Below are 25,421 nucleotides of genomic sequence, written 5' to 3' on the forward strand. Positions count from 1 at the left end.
CGCTCTTATCCCGGAGTCGAGTTTAAAGTTCGCGCGGCTACGGCAATTCGGAATGTGCCATCCGAAACGAATTAAATTCCAAGTACGAGGCACCACTGCCCCGTATTTAAAGGAAAATCGTGCCGCGCCTCCCATTAAACATTGCGTAAACAACAATGTAATTTCTAAAAGTCGCCGGGCATAAAAATAATGCCAAGTGTCGTCGATAAGTTTTAAATCAGAAAGACTTCTTCCCACCGGCAATAATTTGTTTATTTTCGCAGTTCGTGTGGAATGACATTTCAAACGTCCGACGGTCGAAAGAAATTGGCCTAAAGTCGTCGCAAACTTCTACGTAGTTCCATTCGACGTTAGTATATATACATAGACAATGAATTTATCAACCGTCAAGAGCGAAAAAGTTCGAGAGATAATTTAAATAAAATTCTAACTGGAAATTTCCCACCGTTTATTCTTGCCGCGTAGACCGTAACGGTAAATCGCTGTCAGCTGCGCGCCTCGTCCTCCGACTCCCCGGAATTCCTCTTGGAATTGTAACGAAGGTTACTTTTGTTCCTGTAATAACTTTTAGTATACTGATACGTTCTGGAATAGTGGCGCCCGTCTCCGCGTACCACGTCCACCGGACGATCCGTCTCTCCGCTTTCTGCCGAGGTAAGGGTGGGTGCTCCGGAGTCGCTGCCCTCGTTATTTACGTCTTCGTGACGAAAAGATTCCCTACCCCCCCTGTTACCCGACCTTCTACTTTGATTACCTTTCCGGCACCGGCCGCCGCCGTAAGTTTCTTTGCGATTTCTTTTCTCCGTGTATCTGCGAAATTTTCCGTCGTTTCCCACGTCTCGCGAGGAATGAAAGTCCCTTCTGTCCGCCCGCGACGTTTGAATGGAGTTGCGTCTTCTAACCGGACGACACTCGTCCGCTTCTTCCACGTGGTCGGTGTCGCTGCCCGCCTCGAAACGGTCGGTTCCGTTAGTCTGTTCCTTTCTGTGTAGAGAAGAACTTCTTTCGGTTCTGCATCGACGATATCTCCTGTAAGCGCCGGGATAACTGCCGCCGCCGCCGCCGCCGTCTAACGTTTTAAACTCTGGCTTGGCTTCCGACGACGCCGTAAGGTTTTTAATTTCGCTAGTCGAAGCGCTTTCTGCCGTCTGCAAAAATAATTATATTTGTTAATAATAATAAGATTAAGTGTAAAACATTTTTCAACTGTTTAACTAAATGCATTTTGTGGTATTTAAAAGTCACAATATCGCGATTCATTTTATTTTTTTTTAGTAAAAATAAATAGATTTGGAAGAGGAGATTGTTGGGAATTCCATCAATTCGGAGTAATTTAACACACTAACGAGGGAGGATCTTACGTTAATTGCCAAAGGGCCGCGCCACGCATTACGTACTGCGCAGTACCAATAATAAGTATTAGTTTCAAACGAGCTTTTCCCGTAACCGGCATTTAACCTCCGTTTTAACGTCGGAAATAGCTTCCGTCGGTTCGACGGTTCCGTTTCCGTGCCCGAGCGCCCGGAAACGAAACCGTTGGAAATTAGAACAACATTACAAATATCACAAAAAGCCAAACAAAACAATAAAATCATTTAAAATATTTCCCTTCTGGCCATAATTTATTATTTAACGTCGTTGGTAAACGACGGCCCAATTTAAAATAAAAATTGCAAAATGATCAAAAAATGACTCGCATTTGATATTTCCAGGAGGTATTTGTTTCTCTCCGCTTCGACGTCTATAATGCCACCCTTCTTCTTCTGTATATTATACAGCCTCTGCATCTTCCTCTGCAAGGCTCTCACTTCGGCAGAAATTTTTATCTTATCTTTTTCACTTTCCAAGGGAGGAGGATAGTTTTTGTCTCCGGGAGAAAACGATATCGGAAGACGACAAACTGGACACACCACCTGGATTTTGAAAGAAACGTAAAAGTTGCCCAAGTTTATGCATATTGTAATAGAATCAAAATGATTTTATTTAGTTACCGTTTTCGTAAAATTAAATTCGACCACCTTAGGAACATCTTGCCTCTGGAGCGAAGAAGCGCTTTCCGTTTCTTTAGAAGATTCTCCGACGTGTAGGACGTATCGGGCCAGACAGTGAGAATGAAAATAGTGAAAGCATTCCGTTTTAATTAAATCGTCACCTTCCGCAAAACCGTAAAGACAAATCGCGCACTGACAACTGGGAGTGTTGGCTTTGGTCAAGATTTCTTTAGCAGTCTAAAACACAAAATTATTGGCATTTTTTATAATATTGTAGCAACTCTATCGAAGAACATTCGTATGTTTCTCAATAGCAATTTTGAAAAAACATCCTCGATATAAATTTAAACAAATTTTAATCCTATTAGTCCACGATCTTCGTAAAATAAATACGTATTTCCTTCTAGAATATGCATTAAAAAATATAAAATACGACAACAAACTCTACCGTTATTAAGAAAGCCAAAAATCGGAATTTATTCATTTCTGGCCGGCCTGGGCAAAAGAGAAGACGGTCTTTCTCGGGAATCGAACCGAAAGTTGCCGCAGAGATCCGTCGGTCGTGGGTAAATTTACAGAAAGGGAGAAGGGTCGACAAACGTGTATTGTAGGATGTAAAGTAAAACTGCTGTAATAAAGGTACGTTACCGAAGGTTTTGCTTCTCTCGTTTTTGGCAGAAACATTTTCCCCATTTCTAAACAAATAATAATCACTTCTCGCCGGGGGGTATTAAGTTGGCAAAATTTGACTTAAGAGCGTTTCGCTTTACGATAAAAACCAAAAGAAACTCGATGACCTTTAAATTTACTTAATACGTAGACTTTGACGTCTTACATAGCATTATTTTTATGTAATGAAGAAAAGTCAAAATCTTGTTCCGGCAAAGATTCTTCTAGACAAGACCGTGACAAAGTTTTATAAACAACAACAATATTAGGTACTATGCGACGATAAAAATAGATTAAGTATTCTTTAATTAATATCCTGAATTTTTCCAACCTCGACTGTATTATTAAAGACTTCTCCCAGACCCCATATATTCCAATGGAGAAACAAATCTCTGTTTTCAATTTAACTCCTTTTCCAATTCCAAAGCTAATCGGAGTAATTTTGCGGAATGTAGCGCACATATTATATTCGATTTCGCTCGTCTGTCGTCTTTGAAATATAAAACAAAAACCAGTTTTATTTAAAAGATCTTTTATACGTGTTAACCAATACCACTTTAAAAAAATAAAGTGTGAAGAAAGAACAGAATGTAGATATTTGTGATATATTGTTTGTGTTTTGAAAATTTTCAAAAAACATAATATTGTGTTATTACATTGTAGACTTTAGATATATCGAAGAATGATCTTAGGAAAGTTTGACTGGAAAACTTTCGTTATTGGCAATCGACACAATTAAACAACTTCCCCCAAATAAATTAAGTACCGTGTACGGGTTGATCTAATTAATTTGTGCAAGTTCTGAAGAAATTGACACGCTCCGACAAAAACTTGTAACCGAATCACAAAGACTCAAACTCTATAAAACAAAAATCACTTTTCTACAGAGCACTGCGTATTAAACCCGTCACAAAAACAAAGCAGATGCGAGTTTTTTTCTGTTGGTCTGCTCTCTGTTCCAATCCGTCGCACAAAAACGAAGCGAGTGGGATCGAGAGGAAAAAGACGGGCACGATTGTTTGGATGAACGTAAACGGTTTGCAGACACGTAGTGAAGACGACATTCGCAATTTCTGTTACGAGAAATTTATACCCTTGCACCGGGAATTAGGCAGACATTTTACACACACAGTTATGACAATCCGTAAGAGATGCCAAAATTTCTTACACTGGGAAATGTATGAATAAAACCCAAAAATGACAATACCGAAGATGTTACACAATACAAACCAAATATACAGAACGAGGCATTTTCCAGGGACATTTGTTATAAGTCCACTCTAGTTTTGTCTGGCCTTAAATCCCGTTATCCAATAGATTATACAACACAAAATACAGATGCAACGTATCAAACACAAGATATTATCTAACTTTCTATACATAAATAATAAATCTATGCATTAACACAAGCATAGCTAAATCACATATTAGAAGTGAAACGCATTTATTCCATTGACACACGCACGAAATTTGACCTAGACAAATTCAAAACACCTTTTACTCAAAAAAGACAATTTTGAATGTAGAAATGGAGAAACCGTTGAATTCCTTGAAGAAGATCGAGTCTACAAATGTTCGGGATTCCGACGGGCCAAACTCAAAAAACACACACAAATAAGAATACGGCAGCAAATTAAAGCCAATGAAAAACAACATATTTAAAACAAGCAACACGCATTTTACACGTAATGTTTTAAAATTCATTGCTTTTTTTACTCCTTTCGTTCCGAAGGCACTTAGAAAGCCTTTCTAATCGTATTCTCGCCTCTTCGACGAGGCCGAACGAACGGATTACGCGCGAAAACTCCCGAGATTCCCGATCCGGATGGGCAGACCGACGCCTTTACGGCTTTGGCCGTCGATCTATTAGTTTATATTTTTATCTTCTTTAAGCAGAAATTGCATTTTCCTAAGAATGTTCAATCATAACGTAACTATATTTTCCATTCTATTTTTATTTTACTTAAGCATTGCTTTTTGGTTGGTCATAAAGAAATCCTAATTTGTAGAGATTCAAAATCACAAATTATTCAATACGCGTTAATGATGGAAAAATTTATTTTTATCAAAATCAAATTAATTGATATAGAATTGAAAATGATTCTTACTTCAATTAATTCAAATAGCATGGGAGTGCCTTTTTTTTCTGCAGCAAGGCTACTAAGTGAATTGTGAATACTAAAAGAAAAAAGATGAAATACTTTAACAAAAATAATTTCAAATGTTTATATCCAATAAATGAAATATTTTAAATCAAGGATAAAAATTAAAAATAGATATAAAAACATTCAGTTAATATTAGGAATGTGAATTAGTTTTGAAGGTTTTTCAAGAGCAGGTTAGGTGTAAATTTTAGTGGCCAAATTTGAGTTATATTTATTGTTTGTTAAAATTCTCACTTTTATGTTTAATGTTCAGTAAGTTAAGATTGGGATTTTTATAAGTATTCCAATGGAACTTCCACAAGAAAAAACAGCTGCAGATAGTCGCCGGAACTTGTGAAAACTAGGGTTTCTAACCATCCGGGCTCTTTTTTTTAACCCAGGAAATCCCACAAATTTCTTAAAAGTTCACATTTTTCTTATTTTGTGCTATGGTTGAAATTTTGAAAATAGAAAGTATAATTAACTCAAACTGTCATAATACATTTGTATTTATTAATTTTAAGCCTGCTTATTAGTTTTTTAAATTTTTGCTTGTTATGGTGTGTCACAGACACACCATAACAAGCAAATCAATAATCAATATGTATTTGTGGCAGAACTCTAAAAATTCTTTACTTGTCTTAATTTTTAACCATGCCCGGTAGCTTCAATAACTGCATTATACCAGGTTGTGCAAATTGGGTAAGGATACAAGCGAGTATGAAGTATGCAAGTATGAATATATTAAAATAAATAAAAATTAAAATGTTTAAAATACTTAAACGTGGCGAGTCGAAACGCTCGATTTTCCCGACTTCGAAGCGGTCGACGCGAGACGGGTGGAAATACTTGGACTTTGCGCTACGAATGGCCTCCTCGGAGGTTTACCGCCGAGGAGGCTATCCGTGGCGTGACGCGTACGGTGATGATTGTTTGATAAAAAGTATTGTCGTCTTTGAGTGTTTCCGCTCGTCTCGTGACGACCGCTTCGAAGTCGGGAAAATTGAGTATTTTAACTCGCCGTGTTTAAGTATTTTAAACGTTTTAATTTTTATTGCAAGTGTGAAGTTTTTCTTCGTAAACCTGATTATTAAAGTCGAATGAATTGCTGAATTATCGGGCTATAGGGCTAATTAAATGATTACGTACGATTTAATTTGCCTAATAATATCGTAATATATAATATAATTTATTTATTAAAAGTCCAATAATTCGGCAGTTCGTTTGTCTTTAATTGCACCCATATCACGCTTTCTTTACATTGTGAATTTGGGTTGTAACAAAGGTTTTTCTTGTAATTGCCCATTATCCATATATATACCATGTTATAAATTATAATTTATTTTGTTCATATCTAATTCCTTCAATCAAGAATGTCAGAATCATTTGTTTGGAAATATTTCATAAAGGATTTGAAAAAAGAATGTAAAAAGCAGATAAAGTATAAAGGTTGGTCGACAAGTAATCTTATCAGACATCTGCGTAACAAGCGTAATATTGACAAAATTATCTCTCGCTAGTACCGAGCACGCGGCCAAGGAAGCTGGATCAACTAGTAGCAAGCAACCAGCCTCTCGACAAACCTTAACATCACTTATTAAGAAAGAAACATGTGAAGAAATAGTAACAAAACTTGTGACTTTAGGTGGGTCTCTATCAACTCTATTACAAAAATTCGGTTCATCAGAAAGTCGGTGAAGACAGAGGATACACTTTACCAAAAATCCGTCACGTCTAATGGATCTCGTCCATTCGCATTGCAAACAGATAAAAGAACGATTATGTTCCAAAATTGGTAGCCAAATAAATGAAGGATCGAGGTTTAGTTTATCCTTGGACGAATCCACTTCACTAAACAATCTAGCTTTTTAGCCATGCTAGAGCAATTTATTAAAATAAGGTTATCCATGCTGAAAGCAATCATAGACCGTAATAAAGATACAAATAATTTTGACCTTAAACAAGAAATTGCCGTAATTTGCGACATTGCGGCATTGCCGCAGCCATTAAAAGCCGAAGCGGAAAAGACGTGCGACGACGGATCGACTTTACTTTCGTCGGAAGGCATTTTTCTTTTATTGCGAATGAGTTAAATCAACTAAACACACCTTTTTAGAAAAGACTACTAAAGTAGTCATTTATTTGACACCTAACAGAGAAGAAATGAGAAACTGACTGGCCTCAACAATAAAAAAAATTATGAAAAATTTACAACTTTCACAAGTGACAGAAGTTCACCAGCCCTACCAATCAAGTCTATGTTAATTTTATCAGCAAAACAGATGTTAGATCATCTTTTGGAGTACCTGCTGATTCTACTTCCAGCGATACAGATGAAGTACCAGCTCATCTGTAATTACTTTAGCTGAAAAGCTTGATGCCACTATTAAAGCAGCTGAGGTAAAAAAATCAAGAATACTGTATGTAAGTAAAAGTGGTGCTGCAATGCACCTTGAAAACAAATTAGAAATACATAACATCTGTCTTCTCTTAAATGCATTAAAGACTATTCCACCCACGTCGATTGAATCGGAAAAGGCACTTTCAATAGCAGGACTTTTCATTACTAAATAAGAACCAGATTGAGTGATTGGAGTATCAACCATCTTTTTAAAATCTTAATACAGAATATTATTATAAATTTTTGTTTTATTTAAAAAACAAAAATTACCTTCTAAGTTAGAAGTTTGATCCAAGTTCATTTTTTTTCTTTAATACATCCTGCAACCTCCAAAATAATAATAATAATAATAATAATAATGCTGTCTAAAATATGTATTAAAAATTAGCTTTGAACTACATAGAAATTTTCACAAATAGAAAATTTTATTTAAGTTTGTTGGAAATTACTTAAAACAAAACAAAAAAAGCCTTTTAATCGAGTTGAAAATTTAAATTACTTGAAATCAAATGATATTGTTGTTTTTCATTTTTTAAGATTTATTTTATATCTTAAAAGTAATTAATTATATCCTGGGAAACTGATCACTTTTTTCTCGAAATCCCAGGACAAGCAAAGGACTGGGAAATGAGAAATCCTAGTCAAAACTTACAGAGAGTCTTTCCATTAATTAAAACTGGTTTAAATGGTTTTGGACTAGTGATTTTGATGTTAGCGATAAAGCATGCTGGAAATAGCCAAAAGAATTTGAAGATGCCAAATTGCAAGCTTTATTGGACAAAGACACCTCAAACCACATCAGTACTAGCCAAAGTATTGAATGTTGACCAAATAACAGTCATCAAACATTTACTACCATGAAAAAAAATTCTGCAGGAAGGAAAATGAATGCCACACAAATTGTCTGAGTGTTATTGTGAACCAATTGAACATTTGCATCTCCTCGCTTCCCAGACAAAAAAAGAACGCCTTTTTCATATTAGATTGTGATTGATGAAAAATGGATTTATTTAGATAATCCCAAATACAAAAGTTTATGGTATGACTGCCAACCGTCAACATCGACACTAAAGTGCTCGAGATTATGCAAAGTATTTGATGAGATGGAAGTATACCACTGCTACTACTACGAGGGTTAAAACCAAATGAAACTATTACAGGGGAACACTATTGACAACAGCTGTACAGTCTAAAGCAGTGTTTCTCAACCTCTAACGAATCATCGCCCACTTCAATAAAACTGTTACGTAGTATTGCCCTACTTCACCACTTCAAAAAAATTTTGTTGGGTTTATTAGTTTATTTGATAATTATATACTTGTAAAAGATTAAACATTTATTTACTCAGAGTACATATGTTTTTTAATTTTGTTAATTATATCAAAATCTAATAAGTATTAACAAATTTAACAAATATATCACTTTTTATTGCAGCGACGGCATTATTCGCTGCAAATCCCCACTGCAACCCTCGAAATTCCAATGCCAAGGGCCGAGACTAGTGCCAAATTCGTATTGCATTGAATAGACTAGTGACTAGTATAATGTTATTTGTTTAATTATTGTACAATATAACGAATAAAATATCTAATTATTCCTAATATAATGTTTTACTATATCGCCCATAAAATTGTTTTTTGCCCCCAAAATATAAATTGTTACTAATTGCTCCCCAACATGGGGTGATATCGCCCCCATTGAGAAACACTGGTCTAAAGCATGCGCCAAACAAAAACATCAGCTGCAAATAAATGATACAAAGTGATCCTTTTACTTGACGATGTTGAGCCACAGTTTCTTCTGCAGTGAAACAAACTTTGTCGGGACTCAAACGAGAAGCCCTTCCACACCCCGTGTATTCTCTAGACGTGACTCCGTCCAACCACCACCTTTTCCATTTGATGCAACATGTGCTTGAAGATCAGAGATTTGTCAATTTTGATGAAATGAAAAAATTCATTGATGAATGGATTGCTTCAAAAGATGAATCATTTTATCACAGTTGTATTCATCTCTTGTCATTACAATGGGAAAAGATAGAAAAAAGGGAAAATATTTTGACTAATGTAAGTTGTTTTATCTTTTTGGTAATAAATATATTTTTTGGCTAAAAAAAAACCCTCAAAATTAATTCACACCCCCTAATAAAAACACAATTCTTAAATTGTAAAAAATCTGAAAGTAATTTCCAAAAATTTTCAACTAAATAAACTTTAATACATAATATTTTAATATGGATGAGTAAAGAATCAAGATAGCTTATATCAAAAAGTGAGAATTTTTGCTGCTTATTGAGTAAAAGTTCAGTAAGAATCATGCAAATTATATATTAATAAACAAATTGTTTAATAAATTTTATGTCTGTTCATTTTTAACATATTAGTAAGTTGAATGAGATGAATAGTTAACATTCAAATATGTAAGTAATAAAATTACAATCACAGATGTACAGTACAAATAATATTTAAAATATTAAATACAGAAATATTCAATATCAAACTTATTTGTTAAAAGTCAAAGCAAATACTTAATACAGATTCAGATTTTTATTAATTGATTAGATCACAAAAATTTGAATAAATTGTTAACACAAAAATACCTCTCAATTTCTTCATCTGATAATCCTCTGGTGTTTTGAATTAAAACTTCTGGCACATAATGTGGATACTACATTCAAAATATAAAGAAAGTGATCAGAAAACTTCTAACATGTCAATTTTTATAAATTCATGCAACCATACTTGACATAAGCATGCACACTGATCAAATTTTACATCGTTGTAATTAATTGTAATTAAGTAAAATTTAATAATTAAGAAATGACAAAAAGAGCAATAAGTCAAAATTTAATTTAAAAAAATATTAAACAGTTCTGTAATTACAATTCTTAGGTCCTTCAGTGAAACACTGTTTCTGGACCCATCTCGTAACATTGTATTTGGTCTCCGATAGTCTCAAATACAGTTGCATTATTCACTATAAAATTTTTTCTGCCAGAACAGTTTACTTAATTTACATTATATTAGAAAAAATATATAAATTTTTAGAACAACACAACTTAAATCTTAAAAGCAAATCTTTAAAATAAATTATTTTATTATACATATAACAGCAGCATTAAGAATATTAACATTTGACAAGAATCAAACAGAGTTCTGCATGTGCATGTGTATGTCCTGGTGGGAAGAGTAAATTAGTCAAAAAGTACAAATGCAATTGAATAATAAATGGATTATAAAATACAATTTTCAAAACATTTAACTTCAGACAAATTCTGTAGGCATTCATAAAATTGATCAATAATACAATCTCTGAACAATACCAAAATTCCTTTTGTTGCATCTCTGATAAGCTCCTAAAGAACCTGCCTGTTCTCCATTGGAGAAACATTTAATTGTCCCCACACTGCAAAGTCAAGGAGATTTATATCCCAGATCACTCAATACTAGTGATGTAACGAATAGTATATTCGACCTCAGCCGAATACCGAATATTCGGCTAGGAGAGTGACCGAATACCGAATATTCGGCCAAAAGCGTGGCCGAATGGCCGAATATTCGGCCAAATTATTCGGCTCGATTAACGCACGTACAAAAATTGGTGCGCAAAAATTGTGGCAAGGATCGCGCACCCTGCTCTCTATTGGACCGCTGTCACTATGATTTTTTCTTCCAGTAGGTCTAAATTATTTAAATTAATTAATTAAATTATAATTATTAAAGTTAATACGAGATGGAGCCTAACGTCTACCTCTAGTGCCAAATTGGTTTATAATTTATGTAATAGCCGTAAATAGCCCGATACGATTCGGCAGTTGTTGGTATTTAGACGTAAGTTATAACTTATAAGTTATTTTATTTGCAATCGATCTTTTTAACTCTTTAATTAAGCACTAAAATTTTGTTTTTACTACGTATTTGTATACTGAATAGTACCCTAAGGATATACTTTAGTGAAGAGATTTATGGTCTAGTTTCTCCCCAGTTGTGGAACAGTTCAAATATATTATTGGGGTGTTTCTATTTGTCAAGCTTTGTTGGTATTGTTTTTGTCAATATTTTTAAAATTAACATGATTTCAAATGTTATCTTTTGCATATAACGAGAAATGCTCATTCTTTGCTTTATATATAAAATAAATTATATATTAGTTACTCATCTTCTAGAAATAGATAAATAATTCTTTCTTTAAATACAATAAGTTTCAATAAAACGTTTCGTAAATCATTTTAGAATGTCGTAAAAAATATTAAAATATACGCGAATACGAATATAACATTAACTAAACAATAACATTGATGCCCGATACATTCTAACCTACACGCCATCAATGCCATAAGATATAGGGCTAGATAAAGGCTATAATAATATTTAATTACGAAATAATTTAATACTGGAGTTAGATGCTATTTCTTATTAACTTTAATTTTCGGCATTAATAAAAGTTACCAAAATGATTAATTTACTGTGTTTTTTTTATTTCTTACTCCTGTTTTTAGGTATTCGGTATTCGGCCGAATAGTGATTTAAATATTCAGTATTTGCCCGAATAGTGAAAAATAGGCCGAATAGGCCGAATACCGGGTAGTAACCGAATATTCGTTACATCACTACTCAATACCATTCACTAAATAAAATTTATAAATTATTGTTCTAAACCATTTTAATGTAAAAATAAAAATAATTTCATGAGAAACAAACTTCTTTTCTTTTGCTTTCAAATATATAATTTTAGATCTTAATAAATTGTTTTATATATTCTATGCATTTTTAAACAATAAAATACTCTATTTTAATTCTGAAAAGAAAAAAAATCAAACCAATAAGATAATTTAGTTAAATTTCAATATATAGGAGAACTCAATTATCCAAAAGGGTTTAAAAAAACAAAAAAGTGTAGCATTACTTTGTACAGTACATACAGACTGTAGTGTTGTACATACTACAGAATATAATACACAGCAAACAAACTCTCATGTAACTGGAAATGACTACATCTGTTGATTGTAGTCATTTTCAGTTACATGTTGCTTCAAAATTATGTCTTATATGTTAAATTATATTAGATTTTGAGTAAATTCATTTACTTTCAAATACAGATTGCATTATAGTATTTATTGTTGTGAAACTATAAATATATAATGCTTGATGTACCAAAAGCACAAATGAGTTTCTGAATTATCAAAAATTTATCTGGAAGACACTTGACCCAATCAAGTTTGGATAATTGTTTTCACATTATTTTAAAAAGAAGAAACTCTTAAGATCACCACTCATATATTACAGGTACTCCCCACTTTACGACCTATCTGCTTAACGACCACTCGAGTTTCGACCCGCAGTTTGGGGAATCCCCTTTCTCGGCATGGGTGTCGATCGGTGGCGAATGGTGACGTGCGCACTAAGCGTACTATAATAGGCTTGCGTGTACTATAATTGTCTTTTTATGAATAAATTTAAAGTTTGTTACATAATTTGTATAATTTTACAACGATCCTATATTCCCAGCACAAGCTCCTCGCTTAATGATGTAGTCGTCGGAACGGAACTCGGTCATAAAGTGAAAAGTACCTGTATATAACAAGCTGCTTTTATTTAGATATTTAATGCTAATCTATACTGATTATTGTATATGGTTATTTGAATTAGTGAAAAATTCAGATTTGAAAAGTTATATACAGTAAAACACCAATTATATGGACACTGATTATCCAAACTGCCCTCTAACTTCATTAAAACAATAAATAAGCATATATGTTTAGGTAGTGTATATGCTTAAAAAGTAATTTTTTCATATAATTTGCATTTAATACATCTAATATTATATTTGCATATAATTACATACATAGTTGTTTTTTTTCCAAACACCCTGCTATTTTTGGAATATCTGGACAGAACACCGTCTCTGATAATTTTGGTGATGAGAGAGAAAGAATTTTTCAGGACTTTTAATGATGTTTACAGAACAAAAAGTTGTTAAACAAGCTCATAATTGTAAACAGATAACCCAATATTAGAAACATTTTTCTTCATAACTCTCTTAATTTTTGACGACATACCTGTAAATGAAGTTTTAATACCAACAGTAACTTCACGTATTGCTCGGTGACATTATCCGCCGTTGCCGGATAGAGCTGAACTTTGATGGAATCTGGCCTGTTCCTGAAATGGATTTTTAATTTGTCAATCATAATATAATCAACAGATAAAAGCAATAAAGAATAATAAATAAAAACATGAAGTAATAAATGGCAAATAATATTTATTTTGATACATATCTTTCATTTATAGCATTAATATATTTTAATAACTGTTATAATAATGGATTTAACTTATTTAATACTAATAGCAAAATTAATATTGGTAGCATTGTTGAATTTTTTTATTTTATCAAAACAACAATTAATCAAGGTTCATCATCCAAATGCACATAGAAATAAAACTTTAAAAATAAATTTTATATGAAATTTATGACTTTCAAATTCGGATTTTGTCTGGAAATACAATTCAAATCTAACTTTCCATGTATTATTACTTCATCTTTAGACATTACAGTAAGTATTGCTTAATGTAATCACTTTAGATCTAGTCTATACAATAACTGATACAATAACAGTGATAGTATGCAGCAAAAGTTATCACGATTAATGAAAATTATAGTTTTATTGAATCAATAATTTAAAAATAGTAATTCGATAATTAAAAAATAAATAATCTAAAAACAGCTTAAAACAAAAATATTTTAAAATAAATTTAACGATAATACTGGTTGACCAACACAAATCCAGTACAATTTTGGGTAGGGTAATTTCAAATTTCAGATCACTGAACCAACCTGCCACTATTATCTAATGGTGCTGAGCATTGCCATACGTATAATACCATCGTATTAGAAACACTATATGATAGTACTTGTAGGATAATGACAAAATGTATGATAATTTGACAAGGATTTTCATTTAATGTTTCTTACTTTCCTGGCTGTTATATATAACAGAAGGAAAGCAAGGCAATTGATTAAAAAATAACCCTTTAAGAGTTTTACATTTTTGGACTCAGATCTTGAAATGTCAAGAAATGCAAAAACAATTGGGGGATTTCTGTATGTATGGACCACCTGTATCCTGGACTGTATGGATACACTTGTATCTTGGTAGAAGCCAGCAGTTATGAAACAAGTTAAACAATTTAGTTGCTCAAAATATTTAATTCAAATTCTTAATGACTATCTAAATGACAGAACTGCTGGCATGACGGCCAATGAAGAATGTATTATAAGATCAATTTCCAGAGGATGCCCACAGGGTTCACGTTTGGGACCTGGTTTGTGGAATATCGTCTATGACAGTCTTCTCCACATCAACAATACAAGAAAATATTGTGATTGAAAAATAAATACAGGGTTTTGCAGACACCCTTGTCGTGATTTCTTACAAAAATAGTGAAGTTCTCCATGTAGATGCAAACTTACTGTTGAAGAAAATCAACAACTGGTGTGAATTAAATAAACTAAACATTAATTATGGTAAATGTCAAAATATGGTTATGTCAAAAGGACACTAGTTAAAAAAGGTATTCAGGATAGTTATTAGCAACAATAGAATCAAAAACACAAAGAATATCAAATACTTGGAAATTATATTTGACCAAGGGCTCGTGTGGACCAACACTTAAATCAAATTTCTGACAGGGCAATTAAACTCTCCAATGTCCTTCTTTGTTTATCTAACAAAGGATGGGGATTGAATGACAGGAATATCAAGATCATTTACAAAGCCTGTATAGAAACAAGAATCCTTTATGGAGCACCTTTCTGGACAACCTGCACAGATACAATTAGGACTCAAAAGAAACTGAATAAGATTCAATGCATTACTCTCCTTTGGCTTTGCAAAGCATATTGAACAGCTCCTACAGTGGCTCTACCGGTAATTGCAGATGTGCTTCCTCTACATATTAGGGACAAAGAAGTGATGTGGAATTAGTACCTAGGAAAAAATGGAATCACTCATCAGAATGGTGATGATATTGTTAACTAAATTCACATAGATCTTCCTAACATGAGCACATTGCTCCTCAACAGGCTAGTCACAGAACGCCCACTGCCTCAAGAAATCTTTAACATTCATCCAGCAAAATACTCATCCATCTCTATTAAATCTCTGGAAGAGATTTAATAGAGATGGTCTGGAAGGTCTCGGCTACTTACACAATTTTCGCCAACAGCTCAAAACAAAATGATAAGGTAGGAGCAGCATATGTTACGATGAAAAATAAGTCAACAATTCCGACCTACACTGCTGGATACAGGCTTGAAAGTTTTTGTACAGTCTGTATGCCATCTTTAAAGCTGTTAATCACCTTAGCAGCATTGGGATTGAGAACCAAATTGTAAGAATTTGCATGATAGCCAAACCACTATCCAAAAGTTCAAAACTCCAACATGTTACTTTTCTCATATTGTGTTTCATGAAATTCAAAACAACAGTAATTCAATCGTGTTAACCTGGGTTAAAGAGCATGCAAGTTTAGCTGGCAGTGAGGCAGCTGATAAACTAGCAAAGTTAAGTGCAACCTCCTCCTCCCCTCCTGAATTCAGCAACATTCTCTACACCAGTATCAAGAACACTGTTCATGCTACTGCTATCAGCCTTTGGCAAAAGGAATGGGAGAATGGTAACACTGGAAGGATAACATTCTCCTTCATCCCCAACATAAAGACAAGGCTTGATCTGAAGCATCTATCACATATATAAATACAGTAATACCTCGATTTTTGTTGGTTTCGGTTTTTGTTGATTTTTTTTCACAAAAAATTTGTCTCGGTTTTCGTCGGCGTGCTCGAGTGACCTCGCTGCTAATTTTGCTAAAACAAAGGGCGACCCATGCGTTTTCCGGTGCAGTGTGGCATTATTTCTTGTTGTGTGAACATTATCCCGCAACAGCCCACCATTGGCCAATGGTTCCATTCCCCAAACACTGGGAGTTTGGTCGTGGGTTCGCACTTTGCCAGAGTGGGCTGGCCGTGAGAAGTTTTCTGGTTTTCTCCACGTCTGTATAACGCCTGAATAGGGGGCCAGCTACCCTTAAATGAATTTCCCGGAAGGCATTATTCCCCTCGATGCGACCATCATAAGAACATACAACTATTATTACATGACAATTACGTCACACTTTACTATGGGGCAATATAGGCTAGAAGCTCGTGTCCAACTAACTTCTACAAGACAATACGTTACCCGGCGTGTCTAGCCAAACAATTCCATCGCTTTCATCTTAATGCTAATTATCTCATCTTTAATCTTAATGCTTTTATCTTTATGCTAATTAGTCTCTTATGTTAATTTCTTACTGTTTTTAGTATTTAACACTATATTAATTCTCTATAAAATGTGATTTTGGTATGTATTTTGGAGTGTCTAGAACGAATTAATTGGATTTACATTGATTCATATGGAAATAATTGCCTCGGTTTTCATTGGTTTCGGATGGATTATCGACAAAAACCGAGGTATCACTGTACACAAATTCTTACCAGACACGGCAATTTTGAGGCTTGTCTTCACTGTTTTGGACACAGAAACACTCCCTTATGTGGCTGTAATAACACCTGAATACAAGACGTTCATCATTATGTATTTGACTGTGATAACTTCATACATCAACAAGAAACACTTCTAAGGACTGCACTCTCCCAAGGACTCAACTGGCCATGCAAAATGGACAACTTTGTCACAGACCAAAAACTTTTTAAACGTCTCATGGATTTCCTTGCTTCAATTGGTGTATTGGAGTCTGAATATCAATCATCATGACAGTGAATGCATTTGTGTAGTATGAACTTTACTTCAATAATTGATCATCAATGTATATAATGTACATATTAACTATGTTGTTCCCACAAAATGGTAGTGGGTGTGCATTTGGTACATTTTTGTTATTACTATTATATTGTTTGTTATTTTCTCTGTATTCTTTGTATTTTTACTTTGATTTAATAAATCCAGTGAAGATGCCGAGCCTCCCCTTTCTGCCCCCATCTTATTTTCTGTATTTTTGCCTTTGCCTTCACATTCTGCCTTCTTTTCTTTATTTTCAAGCCAGGTAATACCACTGAGTGCACCTGGTCTTCCGGCCCTGTCAGCTACAAGTGTTTCATTTCAGATGCACACAAAACACTTGCTTCAGAGCAACACGTTAACATTCTACAACAGTGTTTACTTGTATCCATAGCAAAGCTATATCCAAATAGAACCTGCATTTTTCAGCAGGATGGGGCCACATGTCATACAAGCAGAAAAACAAAACAGTGGCTTGCAGAAAAGAACATAAGCTGTTGGATGTCCAAGGAAGAACTTGTTCTTCCTTGGACATCCAACAGCTTATGTTCTTTCATCAATTGAGAATGTACAAAACATTATGAAGAAACATCTGCGAAAAACACGGCCTCGGACAGACGAAGGACTAAAAGCTTCCAACTTAACTATCTGGAATTCCATAACGGCAGACGAATGCGAACACCTAGTCAACAGCATGTCGAAACGTACAGAAGGTGTTTTGGCACAAAAGGTGATGCAACAAAATATTAAACATGCAGCGGTCTATGATCATTGACGGGTGACACAGTGGTCTATGTTTTTTGATGCCCGTGACTCAAGTTTGACTGGCTCAATTTTGTTAAACTTACAAGATATCAAGTTGATATTTAGCAAAAATAAAGATTAATTACTGTATATTTGTTTAAAATTATGTAAAACATTCATGCAATGAATCAAAGCTATTTTTTTAAACCTATCTACTGGATGGCATGTTAACTGCAGCCTGGTCTAAGTTCAGTGGTGACTAATGTATAACACTTTCATTTTTCTTGCATATTTATGAAATATAATGTTGTAAACAAATATTTAAAAAAATTCAATTTATCTACTTAATTTTAATATATACTTACTGTTCATTGTAATTAACCTCCAGTTCATGAATATAAATTGATTTCAATGCTTCAATTTCAGTTTCCAATGAACTAGAAGGAAAAAAAAATCTTAAATATAACATTTAGAAATTTAAAAAGTCTAACAAGCAAACATTCTGACAGGGAAATAAAAATGATAATGTGTGTGTTACCATTATATTAAGCAGAGTAAAATATATTGATGTGCAAATTTTTACAACTTGAAAAGAATTACCTTATGAGAAAAGATGGTGTGAAACATGTCATAAAGTTTCACAAGTTGCAGATACATTTGGAAGTGCACACGTGTGTTGTGTTACAACCTGAATGAGTACTGATAAGAAGATAACATTGCTGTTCTTACTGCAAGTGTATGCATTATCAAAGTGCATAAAGGATTAAGATAAATTTATTAAATGTTGCAATTGGTAGCAAAATTTGAAAAAGCAATAAAATTTTTACTGTTATACATATGAAAATGGAACTATCAACAATGCAACAATATCCCAAAACTAGACTTGTTGGCTTTTCAATAGTTCCACTCTATGATTCAAGCATTCACATCTGTATAGATGGGTATTAGGTGGATGGATAGTAGTTAAAAAAAAATGACAAACATTTTTCAGAACACAATTGATCATTATTTCAAAAATTTGAAAAGATATTGTACTAAATATGTAAAATCAATAGTTCTTAACCAGTTGTCTCCCAGATTTTCGAAAAAAAACAAGAAAAACGACAAGCCACGAGACTCGGATTTTTTGTAAAATAATTTAAATGCGAATGCCATACCCAAACCTTACGCTTCCCACTCTTTCTTACATATCATTATTTCAGTATATTTCAGACTAAACACATTTTAATGATTGCTATACTAAGTTACAAACCCAATTTCAGAAAAATCTTTGATTTTTTCTCTTCCAAACACGCTATTAATTCTCCCACCTTCCAATATTCTTTTACAACTAATTCAGAAAATAATACTGCCGAAGTAGCGCAAATTTTCGGTCGTCTACTTATTTCTTCGACGTAATAGTAAAGCGGCCGGCAAGTGCAAGAAAATTTAGATCTTTTTTATTTTTTGTATTATCAAAATAATTATTTAACCGTTTAATTATTTATTGCGTTATGCAGATTCGGTGCTAAAACAATATCAAATGGTCCGAAAAATTTTTCTGAAGGTTTTCGAATAAGTTACGAACACGTGCAACTTTAATATAAATCGGCTCTTTGTAGTAATCTGCTTATTCATTGTGAAATTTTAAGCCAATTGTTAATTAGTTGTTTAGAATAACCATTTAAATTTAAAATATTGCAGATTTCTATTATTTCTTCAGTTTGTTTCTCACAGTTGCTAGTTCTTGTTTTGATTTTTCTTAGGAACAGTAGATATTAAAAATATTCTTTCTCATATACATCAGAGTTTCAGAGTAACAGTTCATAATTTTATTAATATTACAGGGTTTTGTGTATTTAGTAAATTTCAGAGAATTAAATTTTCTAAAAATAGACAATCAAATGAACTTTAAGACGTATCATCTTCAGTTTATTTTTAAAATATTAAAAACAATTTTTCTTTTAATTCCTTTAAATTTTTAAAAAATGTTTATTGTTTATAGATAATAATTTTAAATGATTTTATTTACCAGATTTTAATTTTTTTTGAAATTTTTAAGTTTTTTAAACTCTGGAATATTTTAAGTAAAAAAATTATTTAAGTTACCGTATTTTACGGACTATAAGATGCACTTTTTTCTTCGAAAAATTGCCTCCAAAATTCAAGTGCGTCTTATAGTCCATATCGTCTTATAGGTATTTTTTTTTTTTAAATTGCTTAAAAATTAAGGTGCGTCTTATAGTCCGTAAAATACGGTACTTAATATTGAATTTTTATAATTTTAACCCCATTGTTGTATTTTAATTCATACTTTTAGTCTTTAGATCACATTTTTTGATATATATGTAGGCTGTTTTTTTTTCAAGCTCTGACAGTCCATAAAACAAAGACAAGTGTAAATAACAGAATGAATTTATTACCAAAAGTTAGGTACAAACATGGTTACTTTTCAACATAATCACTGTGAAGATTGAGGCATTTGTCATATCCGTGAACGAGCTTTTCCGTCCCCTTGTCGTAGAATGTTGCCGCCGCCGACTCTAGATGGGCCCTAACATTTTGAAGATCACGATTAGTCTCGAACCTCTGCCCTCCTAGCCACTTTTTCTGTTTGGGAAAGAGGTGGAAGTCGCTCGGTGCTAAATCGGGGCTATATGCTGGGTGTTTAAAGGTGGTGAAGACTTCCATCTCTTTCCTGAACTGAAAACGTGGCTAGCAGGGCAGAGGTTTAGACTAATGACGATCTTCAAAACATTGTTAAGGCCATCTCGATTCACTGGTGGCAACGTGCTACGACAAGGGGATGGAAAAGCTCGTCCGCGGATGTGACAAATTCCTCGATCTTCGCGGTGATTATGTCGAACAGTAACCGTGTTTGTACCTAACTTTTGGTAATAAATTCATTTTGTTATTTACACTTGTCTTTATTTTATGGACCGTCGAAACTTGAGAAAAACCCGCTCTCGTACGTTATGGACTAAGTGATTAACACGGACATTATGAATAATGAGAAACAAAATCGGGCATTGTATATATTTTGGGTGTTTTAACATAATTTATCAGATTGACCGGTCATTACGAATACTGCTATCACCTAGTCGGGCAAAGTTATGATAATAAGTCAAGGAGTATAATATACCAATATACGGCCAATCGGCACTTGCATCCAAGTTGCACGTACACATTGCATTTAGTACCAAATTTTAAATTTATGCAACCAGTAGATAATCTGGTGCAACGTTTTAATTTTACTTTTGTTTCTTAAAATGGTATTTTCTTCTTTGAAAAAGTAACGATTATGGAATAATCATTAAGTGATATGAATAATCACTCAATGATTACTCCATTAACATTGTTGTTGAAGTGATATGAATAATCACTTCAACAACCAATTAAATGCATTAATAGCAGATAAAGATCAGAACAGTCAAATTTTTATAAAATCAGCATGTTTGTCAATGAAACAAAAAGTGTGTGTGTCGAAAATGAAAGTTACTTCTAAGAATATCAGCATTTATGTAGATATGACGTATCTATAGGAAAAATAGAAAAATTAATTGTGTCCGTAAAGGAAGGTAATGTGATTAAATATTACATTCACACCGAAGACATATTTCAGATATTGCACGGTGCCCATATTGCTATTGGCCATGGCTGTAGAAACCGTATTAAGTATGAAATATAAAAGCATTACAAGGAAAATGATTGTAATTTATTTTGAACTTATGTGAAATCTATCAGAAAAAACAATGTTCCTAAGAAAGGCTTTGTAGTTAAACCAATTTTACGTAATGAAATGAACTCGAGATATAAGGTCGATCGTATAGATATGCAGTCGCAAGCCGACGAGCAATATAAATTTATACTCGCGTATCAAGACCGTCTAACTAAATTCGTTCAACTACGACCGTTAAAAACCAAAAGGGCCGAGGACGTAACATACCGTATTTACTTGCATATAACACGAGGCTTTCATTCATTTTTCACTGCTTCAAAAACAGAGTTCGTCCTACAAGTGCAAGTAAAGAATTCTTTGCATTTTTGCAATAATTTCTGTGAACCATGTATAGTTCATGCTGTCATTATAGCAGGGTGCTATCAAAGTCAAAGTGAATGCCACTTTTCGAAGGGACAATCTGAAAATAACTTCGAGGAAAGGAACGATCGATCGCTATTTCTCGTACTTACTCGTCAAATACCGGATACGGTCTGTTTATCGTAAGTTGGCACCTACCGTAAAGTAAGACACATTCCCCTTTGTTTATTGGTATAATGCTACATCCATCAATTAGAAACATGTTGCATCTTATTTATCCACAGAAAATAGTTTTGATATTTATAAACTCATTAATAAAATACTGGTCACTTATAACTACATTTATAATCATTGCTTTCATATTTGCTAAATTGTTATGTTTAATGAATATTAGCACATTCTGAATCATTAAAAATAAACTTTTTCCAGTCACCTGCATTATAATGTTTTGGTTTTGTTTTCCATTCATTGTGTATTAAGACAAACACATTGTTTGCTTTAATACATGCATTTGATAATATTTTATTTGTAATTAAAACGAAATAAAATTAGAATTGTATTAATAAATCTAATTTTCTTTATTTTGAGTTTACGGTCACACCTTGTCCCATATAAGAGATCATCTTATATGTGAGTAAATACAGTTTGTTCTTTTAGACTTTTACAATAGTCGGTGCACCGAGTATTCTACAAAGCAATAACGGCAGAGAATTCACCAATAATGTCAAGGAAATGTGTAGTATGTGGCCCAAGTTAAAAATGGTGCATGGAAAGCTCAGGCATTTACAAAGTCAGGGCTCAGTAGAAAGATGTAATCAATACATAGAAAATGTGCTTAATTCTCGGTAGGAGACTAACAATACTAACAAATGGTCAGAAGGATTTCATTTTGTGCAACCGACGAAAAATCAATGCATCACACCGGTATAAACTGCAGTCCCTACGAGGCCACGTTTGGAACAAAGTTAAAAGTCGGACTAAAGAATTTTATACTCGACGAGTCGTCGACCAACATTAGTACGGAGGAGTAACTAGAGACTCTTTTTAAAACTATCGACGAAGTAAGTCAAAGTTGCTCAAACTGTGAAAGATTGGGTATCATCCAAGAAAACATTATAAAAGATTATTTGATAATGCCACTCTCACAATGCAATATAACCGACGAAGTTCAAAGATCTACACCGTCTTCACGCGAAAAAGATCTAACCACACCGATTTCAAAAACCGGTATGTTATTAGTATTACAGAGTCGACGAACGACGAAGAAAAAAAGCCAAACAGTCGATTCAAAAATAGAAGAAAAAATAAAAAGTGTGTCGAGGACAAAGGAACAAAAAAAACTTATAACCATATTAAAAAAAATTTTATACGGTTACAATTGAATTAACAAGTCAGTCAACGATGGATTAATTCTTTACGACAAACAGTTATTACTTATTCCAAAACATTCTCTGTAGATAAATTGTTAAAATTCCAATCGAAATGTCGAAAACTATCGTATAACAAGTTCGTTCGAACGGTATCAAATACGCAAGAATTCGATCGGGTCATAATTTGGCAGTACGGGCTTAATTTTTTTGAGAATTAATAATTCCTTATTATTCTTAATTTCATAAAAATTTATTGTTTCTCACTAAATTCAGTTGTAGCAGAGAACAAAAACTCGAAAATGCCAGTAAATCCACATTAAAATCTTAAAGCCTTCACTCCCCGACCGCGGGATTTTCCTCGACGCGTTCGAGCTCCGGTCGGGTCGAATCGCTCTGCGTCGTCGTAGATTCCGCCACTCCGGCAGACACAAAACTACATTACTTTACATTCGACGGATCGTTCGTAATCCCGACGGGACAGTCGTCGACTCTCGTAGACATTCCAAATTTTAGGACGGTCAAGACTTCGATTGCAAATACATTCGGCCAAATAAATTTAAAAAAAAAACACGGTACTTTGCAAACTTGTCTGGAGGTCGAAGGACGGCACGTTAAACATATTCTTTAAAATATACATAGTGCATTGTGTGAAATTTCTTTGATTGTATGGATCTTTTGTACTTTGATGCTCTTAAAGGGTTTCGTATAAAATACAATCAATCAGGTGGTGATATAATTTTAGTTTTTAAGTCAATCCTTACTATATGGGGCGTTTATTCTAATTTTGCTCTCTTAAGACAACTCTATGGTAGACATGTCCTAAACACACAGAAATTTTTAAAACTGAGATTATATCCAATATCTTGCGAAACATTTAAGTCAAACAATTTTTTTAAAGTGAATTTTAATACAAACCTCTCTTCTTCCTCGGATAACATCGTATCTAATCGATATTATAAAAAATCGGTAAATAACGTTCCTTCTGCAACAGCTGCACAGTGTAAAATAGCACATCACACAAGTGCTCTGGCCACCTAGCGTTTATATTTTTCCAATCAAAAAATAATTTATGACACCTTAATCTATAATTATTTATATTTTATTATTTATAAAAATAACTAAGTTTTAAAAATAATTATAACATATATTTTATTTCGCGTATATTCTCTTTGCTCGGGTACTCCGATTGGAAAAGCGGGATCCAATAATCGATAGTAATACGGGGAATTGGACGTCCGAGCGGTAAAGGTGGAAACCTACGACCCTGGGAATCTGGGATGAGCCGAAAAACCCCAGAAATTTTTCAAAGGATGATTCATCACCGGGCCGCCTCATTATGGGCTTACTAAAAAAAAAAAAAAAAAAAAAAAAAAAAGAAAAACTTCTTAGTGCTCGAGGATGAAAAAATGTTTTAAAAATAGTAATTCGGATAGCCGTACGAAGTAGACTTAATTTTCTAAACGACCGCGTGGCTGAGGCGGTCGAGGTGTTAATCTCTCGTTTTATAAGATCCGAAATCTAATCCTATTGGATCTTGGAAAACTTTCGTTAACATCCGGGGAAATCGTGTTCTGTCCCTCAATATCCGGCTACCTATTTCGAGTCTAGCTGAATCTGTCAGGCGTAAAAAAAAAATTGGTCTTAGTGTCCTCGAGGTTAAACAACAAAATATAATCATTTAAAATGAAAAAGGGAATTAATGTTCGCTACTAGAACACTTTCGGATAAAGAGAAATTTGGTTTTACTTTCCTGGCTATTATGTATACGTAACAAGGGAAAATATTGGAATCGTGTCAAGTTTGACTCTCCTGGCTTTTTTCAAGTCTTCACGTTTTGAGACTCCTCAGTTTAAAAACAGAAAAAAAAAACGGAAGAAATTTGACTTGTGCACATATACAAGGCATTGGTGCTATTAAATTTTTATAGTTAAAAGTCGAGGGGTAGGAAGATAGAGATGTGTCATTTGTCATATCTCGAGAGGGATCGGACTTAATGAAGATATTCGTTATTAGCATTTACAGTTTTTTTTATGAAACTCGTCACTACTCTCAAAGTTAGGCTATTTGCCATTTTATAACAATTAAAAATATAAAATATTTTATAACAAAATCTCGTAACAGATGGCGCCACACGCAATTTTATTTATTGTAATTAAAAATATACAGTAGAGAGTCGTTAATCGGAACGCCGGTAATCGGAACGATATTCAGTCGGACTGTGTCGTGCCGAATCGAACGTTTTTGGT

At 33.5% G+C, this 25,421-nt stretch overlaps 1 protein-coding gene across 1 annotated transcript; it reads right to left on the bottom strand.

Annotated features, from left to right (window-relative positions):
- Positions 1 to 379: 379 nt before the first annotated feature.
- Positions 380 to 24,199, bottom strand: LOC136983861 (E3 ubiquitin-protein ligase RNF25). Its single transcript, XM_067280727.1, has 8 exons — positions 24,091 to 24,199; positions 18,153 to 18,224; positions 13,264 to 13,366; positions 9,805 to 9,872; positions 4,769 to 4,838; positions 2,019 to 2,228; positions 1,698 to 1,913; positions 380 to 1,148 (listed from the first exon to the last, which is right to left on the bottom strand). Exons 1-8 carry the CDS (start codon positions 24,111 to 24,113, stop codon positions 486 to 488), a joined length of 1,425 nt encoding a protein of 474 aa, XP_067136828.1. The 5' UTR covers positions 24,114 to 24,199; the 3' UTR covers positions 380 to 485.
- Positions 24,200 to 25,421: the final 1,222 nt, after the last annotated feature.

Source organism: Centruroides vittatus, unplaced genomic scaffold, assembly GCF_030686945.1.
Source record: "Centruroides vittatus isolate TY-2023 unplaced genomic scaffold, ASM3068694v2 contig_89, whole genome shotgun sequence".
NCBI lineage: Eukaryota > Metazoa > Arthropoda > Arachnida > Scorpiones > Buthidae > Centruroides > Centruroides vittatus.

Bases quoted from the DNA above. Each gene is read 5' to 3' on its own strand.
- LOC136983861 (XM_067280727.1), bottom strand. From the start codon at position 24,113: ATGTTATCCGAGGAAGAAGAGAG. The intron at 4,839-9,804 runs GTATTTTTGTGT...TTTTTCTTTTAG, and splicing joins TCAGATGAAGAAATTGAGAG to TATTCACAATTCACTTAGTA. The intron at 1,914-2,018 runs GTGGTCGAATTT...TTCAAAATCCAG, and splicing joins AGAGGCAAGATGTTCCTAAG to GTGGTGTGTCCAGTTTGTCG.